General features: G+C 32.3%; 2 protein-coding genes across 2 annotated transcripts in view; one reads left to right on the top strand and one right to left on the bottom strand.

Annotated features, from left to right (window-relative positions):
* Nucleotides 1-235: 235 nt before the first annotated feature.
* LOC108691296 (hyccin) lies at nucleotides 236-8275 on the bottom strand. The gene is made up of 8 exons (XM_018198968.1): nucleotides 7282-8275; nucleotides 6424-6558; nucleotides 5363-5488; nucleotides 4592-4809; nucleotides 4369-4515; nucleotides 4044-4174; nucleotides 3810-3926; nucleotides 236-976 (listed from the first exon to the last, which is right to left on the bottom strand). The coding sequence occupies exons 1-8, from the start codon at nucleotides 7429-7431 to the stop codon at nucleotides 441-443; spliced, it is 1560 nt and encodes a 519-aa protein (XP_018054457.1). The 5' UTR covers nucleotides 7432-8275; the 3' UTR covers nucleotides 236-440.
* A 620-nt stretch (nucleotides 8276-8895) lies between these two features.
* LOC108691282 (PX domain-containing protein kinase-like protein) overlaps nucleotides 8896-10359 on the top strand; it is a 4220-nt gene continuing 2756 nt past the window's right edge. Inside the window, exons 1-3 of the mRNA XM_018198952.1 lie at nucleotides 8896-9259; nucleotides 9886-10074; nucleotides 10151-10247. Of these exons, the coding sequence (XP_018054441.1) occupies nucleotides 9158-9259; nucleotides 9886-10074; nucleotides 10151-10247 (388 nt within the window). The 5' untranslated portion in view covers nucleotides 8896-9157. The remainder of the gene's footprint in view (nucleotides 9260-9885; nucleotides 10075-10150; nucleotides 10248-10359) is intronic.

The raw sequence follows: 10359 nt of genomic DNA on the forward strand, positions 1-10359 counted from the left end.
ATAAAAAGGTATTAAAATGTATGACGACATATATTTATAAAATATATGAAATAAATTATAGATTTTGTTACAAAAATTAGTCAATATATATCAATATGCATAAAACACTTAACGAAACAACCATGTATCTTTAGTTCATATTGTTCCCTCTCCTATTTTTATGTTTATCATGGAACATCAATAGAATAATGAACTGACTAAAATTGTTACATGTCAAAAAAATACGACCCTTATAAGTATCGCACAATGTAGTGGCAATATACATTGTTGAGAAAATAGTGCTTGTGATCTTAAATAATTCTAGGAAAAGGCAACGTGTATACATTATACATGGATTTAATAAGATTTTGTTAGATGGAAGAAAATGGCTTATTTGCTTAATAACTTCAACTCATTACTATTATTTTTATGTAACATTTTTTATAGACTTTTTATCGTCATTAAACAGAGCTGATTTGAATAGAAGAACCAATAGATTCTGTTTCATTGTGTGTTCTTAAATTAATAGAATTTTCCATATTATTACCATCGGTAATATCAGTCTCTCTACTTAACGCCAGTCTCTCGCCGTCAATCAACGCTACATTTGGATCTATTATGATCGCATTATTTTCTATATTATTTTTTTTTCGAATCGCACATCCATTGACATTTGCGTCAATTTCTGCTTGCTGTTCACTATTTAACATTGATAAACTCCCTTTAATACTCTCCTTCGATGTCGCCTGAGAACTGAGCTTCTTCTCCTTTTCGGATGCGATATGAGCATTTTTTGTTACCTTTCCTTCTTTCTCTTTAGGTTTTTTTCCTAGCACAGGGAAATTCGTAATCTTCGAAGCAGTCTTTTGATCCTTTGATTGTCTCATGGAACCAATACGATTCGGCTCAGTTGATTCTGATTCCTCCATGATTGACACCAGGTTACCTTTACCCTCTCCGGTAGTGTCATCTTTTATAACTTGTATTGGTATGTCATCTGAAGACAAAAAAAATGGTTTCTGTATTATAAGAAAAGAAACTTTTATCGTCGAGTTGGAATTGACAATAATAAAAGCAATATTAAAGTTAATAAGCATCTTAGAGGCAAGTAAACACATATACATAATGATTCATTTAAATTACACACGTAAAATATGTATACTATAGATATAATTTGTTTATGTTCGCCTAGAATAGAAATTAAAATAGAACATTTAAATAGCATATTAATTGCACTGTGCATATGCATAGAATGAAAAATTTTTTCTTTAATAAAGAAAGATAACAAGAGATATTTTATAAAATGTATAAACCAATATCACATTCATTTTTTTTTCTATTATTTGTAAGTTAATAATACAACTATAGACATATTGTAAATAAGTGGATTTAAAACATTTAAGGAATATGTAGGTTGTGTAGAAAATATTATGTAACATTAGATATAGAGAATATATGCAATGCAGAAAATCAGAATAAAAAAAGAAAGGAATAAATTGCAGAAGTAATACTCAAATGATAACAGAGAAACAGATAAAATAGTAGGAAAGGAACATCGAATACATTTTCTAGTCGAGCAATATACTTGAAATTTTTGGTGCGGGAAGATAAATGTGCCATGTCGACATGCATGTTTTCCAGTCATGCGCTGGTTTCTGTTTAGATTTTGTTTTATGCGTATGTCTCATTATAGCTGGGAGTGGTATTTCTGAAAGGAATACATCCACGATCACGTGAATTATTATAAATCAACAACTCATTCCTGCATGTGCGCTAGTGTATAATTGTCAAATTAAAATATAATTGTAAGTTTGATGAAGAATTATAGCGTGATGAGATTTTACGCCATCCTACAGTGTTGTAACTGGAGTGATAATACCATGTGTTTGACGACAGTGTGGCAGTGGCACAATAATACATTGATCTACTGTTGCCTTCTATATATACATTTTCCACCGATTCACGAATGATCTCTCCCAGAGCCTGTTCTTCTAATAAGCTATATAGATGAGCATTAGCTGCCAATCTATCGTCGGAAAAAGTGGAATCGCATATTACGTTACTGTCTTTTCTAGTTTTCTGACTAATATCGTCCTTATTGTCAATAGATGTTTTCTTTGATTGCTGATCTTTGCTCTTTTTAGGAGAGGACTTTATCGGTGAGCTTTGGCTGCTGCTGCATATACTTCCACGTCTAGAACTTTCCAATGAGGAGGAAGACTGCGCCTTCCCTGCGCCTGTATCCTTTTTATCGACCGAATTTGGAAGTGCATGCTTCCAATGCCATGGACGACGTTTGTGGCTGCCCGATACTGCCGGTCGCTGTTGTTTCTCGGCTTGACAATTGCTCAATTCGACCGCAAATAACTTCTCATCCAGATCGTCTAATGACATAGACGCGCAATCCACATTTGTTTGGACTTTTTATATTACTCTCTAACTTATACATATTTTAAAATTTTATATATAATTTTATATATAATGTGCGAACTTGGTTCAACATTTTCACATATTATTATTTATAATAATACATTATATACGTATTTTTTATGATTTACGAGTTATTAAGGAAATCAAATAATACAGATGAGGGGAAAACATGAATAGTACATTGTACGTGATTTTTCCGAAAATGTGTGCAGTTACCGTATCAATATTGTTTGGACAACTATTCATTCATGAAACAAAAGGTTTTCAATTCAGCAATAATTTCATAAAACTTAGAGGATCATGCAAGCTTGGACCTAAAGTACTCGTACTCGACATTCATGTCCATGCATCCGCTTGTGTATTATTTATGTTTGTTGTATATATCAGGATTTGTGTAAAAGGGGTAACTAATATTCAAACACAATTATAATTTTATTTATATGTGTTAGCTATTTGAATGGAAAACATAGCTGTGATGTTAATATTGTTAGTAGTTTGGCACCTTTATTCACTAGAAATATTCATCAATGTACAAACTTGTGTAAAACGCAATACAAGATCTGTTCCAAAAGTATTTGGTCTTTGTATATATCTCTTTATCTTTAGGCATTCTCTCTCCCTCTCTCTCTCTCTCTCTCTCTCTCTCTCTCTCTCTCTCTCTCTCTCTCTCTCGTGGAAAACAGGCATTCAATATTTAGGGGATATCTTGACGAATATCCCCATCAAGTGGCTTCAGTCGGCAAACGCAATTGTATGAGCGTTGAAAATTCCGAGCGTTGTATTTCACCTGTTCATTCATCTCACCTGATTTAAGATTTTTTTTACTAAACACGTTTCTTTTTACAAACATTGTCTAACTTCGCCAACTATCGTAGTCTAGATATAATTCCGTGTAATTTCTAGTTATTTGATAAAATTGAAAAAATCTTGAATAAAATGAGATGAATGAGCAAGTGAAATTCGATGTTTGGAGTTTACGACGCTCACACAACTGCGTATCATTGCCGACTGAATAGCTGTTGGATCGTGCCACTTAGTAAGAATATTTCTCCCTAAATACTAAATGTTTTCCACAAAAAGATGTCCAAGGATATATGCAGAGATTGGATACTTTTGGAACAAATCTCGTAATTATGTTTGATTTCGAATATAATCCCATATATAAGACATAAATTTTTTATTATTAATGCCAAATAAAAATATGAAGTGAACATAAATATATTATCTTTGTGAAATAAATATAGATAATTTAAAAAATCACAGTATTCATATATTTTCTTAAAATGATTACAATTTATAATCTTCGTTATTATTTCTGACTCTACATTTACTTTTTATTATATGTCGTCGTAAAAAGATTAATAATTTATAATATATATAAACACAATATAAACACATACCTGGTAATTTCTTAGTACGAAAGGAAGCATTTGTGATCATAGACTTTGAAATGGTTGGTGTAGTAGTTGCTGGGGACAATGCAACACTAATTCCAATTGGTCCATCGCTCGGTTGACCTAAATGACCAAAGGATAAAAAGGATTATAAAATATCTTTATGCAACATCTTACTTTCATATTTAGCTTAAATAAATAATACATGTATTATATGCTTGTTTTTATAATGACAATTACCTGGTGCTCCAGAACTGGCAGAATTGCGTATAGCGTTGGTAACTAACATTACATTTGGATATGCTTCATAACATGCTCTGTTATGAATATCTTCTATAGCTTGAGTTCCTACATACCAACATTCGTTATACCTACAAATAAGAATATTATTGTATTATAAAGAAAAAAAATACACATATATTTATATAAGATGCAATGCTAGCAAATTAGTTCACCGTAATGCTCACCAAAATCGATGTATTTAGTAATTAAAATATGTAATAATAAATATTTTTGGTCACAGACTAAAACGCTGTTAAATTCGCAAAATGCATACATTACATACATGGCAAAATATACAGCATGCAAGAATTCCAAGAGGAATTGGCTGGATACTGGTATACGTGGTAAAAGCCTTGGAACAAAGCTAGACTCACTGCCATATGAGGAACGTTGATGATGTCCTGGTTTCATAAATCCTTGAGTAACAAGTCTGTAATAGAAAAAAAATACATTGCAATCGAAAATAAAACAGCTTTCATACAGCTAAGAATGACAGTCGAACTTACTTTGTTGCAACCTTGCACAATTGTTCTAGAGCAAATTTATTTATATATCCAAGTTGTTGATTATAAATAAAAAGTAAGGCTGTCATAACTTTCAATCTATTTTGTGCATTTAATGTTTCTACTTGTTGCAATGGACCCCAGCTCACAAGTTTCGAGTTACATTCTTCAAAACGACGTACGGCGCTTTCTGTTAGTGAGGCTGGTGCTAGACTCGCAGGCTATTTAAAAAAATACATTATATTAAATAACTATGAAATCTATAATAAATGTAAAATAATTTGGCAATTAATACTTTTTTTCTTTGTAGAATTTTCTTTAACAATATCATTAATATAAATTAAATATATGTGTATTAAATATTAATTAAATCACAAACATTAGATCTTGCTCAACTCCATTCAATGCTCCATATTTCTTTTTAATAAGCTAACATTCGGTAAAATGATATTTTGCTGAGATGCAATTTTGAACTCGATGTCAATTAAACTTTATTAATTCACTTTAAATGATATACTTAATATATTGAATGTCCGATAACATCTAACCAAAGTGCTAACGCTAGAAGTGTAATCTGAAACTCGTAGTTTAGCTTAATCGTAAGCTTCTAGAAATGTAATCTGAATCAAAGTTTTATTGAGTATCTATTCACATAAAATATATCTTCAATGATTACTCTCTTGTATATATTTAAAAATGATAACATTATTTTATATTATTATCATTTTTAAATATATATATATATATCAAATAAAAATATATATGCCAACATACCTCATGATATATAGATAGCATAGCAAGGGATGGTAATCTAAATGAAATTGCTTTTTGTTGTCCTGATTTATCGACCACTTCTAGATTATATAATCCAATTAATAGAGTTTCAAGGGAGCGACAACTCTGGAAATTAGATATTATTAATAAATGTAGTGTTACTTGCTATAATAATTATTTTAAAATTATAATATAAGAAATATAAGAAAAGATTATCAAAATTTATACAATGACTTTATAATTCTATGTATAGTACAATACAGTATAATACAAAATATTAGTTTATCTATCATGTAATTTATATGACAAATAAATTAATATTTTCTATTATCATTTAATCAGAATTATGAAGTTATAGATTTTAATAATTTTTTCTTATATTTAATAATTCTATGACAATAACAATGTAATTTATTATAACAATGTAATACAAAATATTAATTTATTTGTCATATGAATTACATGTTCTTTGGATTACATAAATCTGCTTAAATATCAATTATATACCATGATAATGTAAAACATGATAACACAATAAGCCGGCATTGAGACATTATTCTGTATATTATATTATGTCTTATAAGTTTATAGAATGAAGTGAGCAGAAGCAATTCTAATTAATTCTTTTATTTGTTATTTATTTGTATGCTAAAAGTTGCCAAAGACAAAAATTTATTGCTCTGTAAGTTTTCTTAAAAAATGATGTTCTAAAGGAGAATTAGCGAAACAATACACATATAACAATATACATATAACAAGTATATATATATATATTTTTTTTATGTTCTGCTGACTTATTCTTTGCCTTTTTCTAATCTTTTTCTATTCTTTAGTAAGTTGAACCGAAATTAAAGTTAATCTACGTTGGTAGAAATGAGCATTAATCTTCCTTTAGCGAAACATCATATTTTAAGAAAATTTACAGAACAAATTTTTTTTTCGGCAATTTTTTAGCAATAAGCAACAAATAAAAATATTAATTAGAATTAATTTTACTTTCTTTGTTTTGCCAACTTTTAAGACAACATTATATTCTTATTTTAAATAAAAGTACAAGTTACCTTAATATCACCATGTGCGGCAGAATTTAAATAAATATATATTAGCGTTGGTAGAAATTGTAGGGTGAACCTTTGTAACTCTATTTCTCGAGATCGGTAAAAGTTGTACAACTGGTTACACACTTCGTCCATTAACTGTAACAATAATCTAGGATTAAAAAAAAAATTTCCGATTTTATTTTGTATAATCAAATGTGTGCTTTTAACAAATGTTCGAAATTGCTGACATATTCTAACATTATCTACAAGTAATGCTAATTAATTGATAGATTATAACAGATCTTTAATAACTCGTGTCTTCCTTTTTCATTGTATCAATTTTATAGCTTTTTTCTAAATAAATACACAATGTGATTCATCTAAGAGTATTGAAATAATGATAGAAAGTTTGATATCAAAGGTAATTGTTTCCAAGAGATACAAACAATGCTAATTAACTAATTATAGTAATCTTTAATTATTTATATATGCATATCTTTTTCTCTCATTATATGAATGATTATGGCTATTATTTTTTCTAAATAAGTACACAATGTATGAGTCACGTAAAACCGTTACTGTAGCCATAGGAAGTATGATATCATCAAACGAAGTTTCTAGGTAATACATTTAATTAATTATAACTTATAATTTATAACAAATCTTTAAAGATTTAAATGTGCATCTTTCTCTTTCAATCTGTCAATGATTATATAACTATTTTTTTCTAAATAAGTACACGATATGATTCATCTAAAACTGTCAATGTAGTGATAGAAAGCTCGATATTAAATATAATCGTTAGGAAATTAGCAGGCAATATTCCGGTTAAAATTCCCTGTGTAAACGGAGAATATTCTCCAGGAATTTGTATTATACCTCGCTGTACTTGGTGCGCTCCTCCAGGAGCACATAAAGCGCTCGCACAATCTCATTATCCTCCGAGAGGGTTCTAGCGAACATGTGCAGCTCCGACGGCGTGACATCCTTGCAGTCAGCCAGCCACTCGTTTATCAAGCTTTCCGTCATTTTCTCCTCTCCTTCGTCAATAAATCGGGAAGATCTTATCGACGCCTTGGAGTCTCGGCTTCGACTGCGACTCGCTGACCGTCACCGTCACGGAGATCATCACACAGGTTTAACGTAGAATAGTCGTTCAGCCACGCGAGGTGCATCAAGAAGAATACGAATAACACAAGTGTACTCCGAGTCCGATTACATGTCGCGGACTCCCGTCCTGACTTCGCCGATGTCGCGATCCTCGATTCTGAAGTGAGAAGTCAACGCGACCACCAAGGTTATCACTGATTCTTAGTTTTAGTCGACCAATGGCGTTACACGTCAGAAATTATCGCGCAGACGAATGAGTTCAAACAATCAGCAAACCGTGACACTTCGTCCCAATAAGGACGAAGATCCATTAAGATCCATCCAGGAAAGAAGATAGAGAAACACGCACGATCTCCGTTGATTTCCGCCAATTTCCGCACGTTCATTCAGCTGCACTACATTGCACTTGCATCAGCCAGCAACTGCACTTGCACCTCCTCGCATCGCAACTACCTGCTGTTGCGCGCGGCGAAGTTTTCAGCTTACAGCTACTTTAGAGTTGCGGATCCGAAAGGAGGAAGAGATTTGAACGTATGGTTTGAGAAATATATAGTGTTGCAATTTGCGTGAGAAATATATAGTGTTGCAACATTAAATTTAATCGATTAGAATGAAGCTTCGAATCTTTTTTTCGATCAACAGTCACAGCGCACAGATATTCTAGATGTGCGTCCTGTACTCAAAGACGACACGGCTGCGCAATTGACTTAAAGGTGATAATTCAATTCAATCTTTGGTTAAGTCTGTTTTTCTTGCACTAGATTGCACTAGAATTCTCTTTCTCGTTTTCGCCAAATATCAAAATATACTTATCTCACTTTAAATTCCAAAAGTTATCCATACACTAAAATCCACAAATCTAAAATGTCAAAAAAAGTGCTTTTTATCTTGGTATATTTTAGTACGCAACAAAACAGAAATTGTGGATGTTGGACATCGTTTTCTAAAGGTGATATTCATAATAGTCTGTTTTTATTTTAAGACTTTATTTGAGAATGTCTTAAGTAGAATCTTAAGATGTCATAAGCTTATCAGAGGATTGCATTAGCGTCTCAAGACGTTACTTAAGACGATCTTAAAATAAGAACGGACTGTGAATACCGTTCTAAAATGGCCTGATTGTACTTTAAATAGTCTGAAATACAAGGACTTGGAATACTGGCCTAAGAATCCACCTGTCATAAGACTGATGGCGTCACATTAGTGACGAGTGACTCGTGAAGCATCGTCGGGACTCGGCTTCACGACGATGCGACACGATTAGCTCTGGATTGCGCCGCGCCGTTGAGGTGTTATCGCGACGAGTCAAGAAAGGGGGAAGATAGATAGAGAGAGAGAGAGAGAGAGAGAGAGAGAGAGAGAGAGAGAGAGAGAGAGAGAGAGAGAGATCTGACACAGTCCTCCCCTACGTGCTTGATACATTGCGTGGTGTTGTGTTGCAAAGCGTTGACATTGAAAGTATCCCGCGATAAGTGGTGCCGCCGTCGTCGTCACCGTCACTGTCGCCGCCGCCGTCGTTGTCGTGCGTTTGCCCGATGCTGAAATGAAGCAGAAGCGCGTCATGTATGGCGACGCGCGGAAACTGTGCGAGAGACAAACGCAATCGGCCCCGTACGGGCCCTGCCTCACGTCGGACTAATGATCAATGGCTTTATTCGAGAAGAGATACACGAATAAAGTGCTGTTAGATGATACGGAGCAGCTGACGAGCGTCATCGAAAATGCTAGGACCATCGACGGACATACGGTATGTGCTCCGGTATTTCACTTCCTCTTTCTCTTATCTATATCTCTTTTCCTCCCTCGTTCCCCTTTTTGTCCGTTTCTTTCTCTCTCTCTCTCTCTCTCTCTCTCTCTCTCTCTCTCTCTCTCTCTCTCTCCCCCTTCTCTCCCTTCTCTCCTCAGTTTATACTGTAATCATCTCGATTTATTTGTCGTTTAAATGAAATTATTGTTAAAATTTTCCCCTGAATCTATTTTCATTGTATTAACTTTAATTTCAATTTCACTTACTTTATATTTTTTAGTTCTAAGAATTCAATTTCTACTTTTAAGTTCTAATTCTTAGAATTAGAAGACAATACAAAATAAATTAAACCGAGATTAAAGTTAATTTATATTAATAGAATTTATATTAATAGAAAGGAGCATTCAGCCTGTTAAGATTATAATAATTGTATTTTATCATTGTAACATTTTTGTTATTTTTTTATATACTTATACGAATATATATATTATTTGATTCACAGCCTCTTTAGCTGCACAGTAAACTGTAGTGTTATGCTTTTAAACTTTGATCATTTGTACTGCGTACAGTTCCACTTTGAACCGAATTATTAGATACGTGCTAAGAACTATAATTTGTATATCCAGGAATACGTAATCAAAACACAAAGAGGTCCACTTCCCGAAAGATCTTGGAGAGTAAGCAGACGTTACAATGACTTCGTACAACTCAATACAGCTTTATCCATATCTGGCTTCGACCTGCTACTACCACCAAAAAGGATTATTGGTAACATGGAGCCAGACTTTATAGCTCAGCGACAAATAGCATTGCAGGTTCATCTCGATACAGCATACTCACGTTTATTGCATTTGTGCAATAAGTAAAAGATAATCTGTCTTTTTATTACAGAATTATTTAAACATAATACTAATGAATCCTATACTGGCATCTTCACTTTCCACAAAGAAGTTTTTAGACCCTGAGAATTATACTGCACCATTACATGGTAAGTGATTAATTGTTTCTGAAGATGTTTTAAAAAAATTATTGTGAAGTCGCTTAACAAATATCAAATAATATAATATAGAAAACATTTATGTATGTTAAATATATATATA

The sequence above is a fragment of the Atta colombica genome, unplaced genomic scaffold (assembly GCF_001594045.1).
Source record: "Atta colombica isolate Treedump-2 unplaced genomic scaffold, Acol1.0 scaffold45, whole genome shotgun sequence".
Lineage (NCBI taxonomy): Eukaryota > Metazoa > Arthropoda > Insecta > Hymenoptera > Formicidae > Atta > Atta colombica.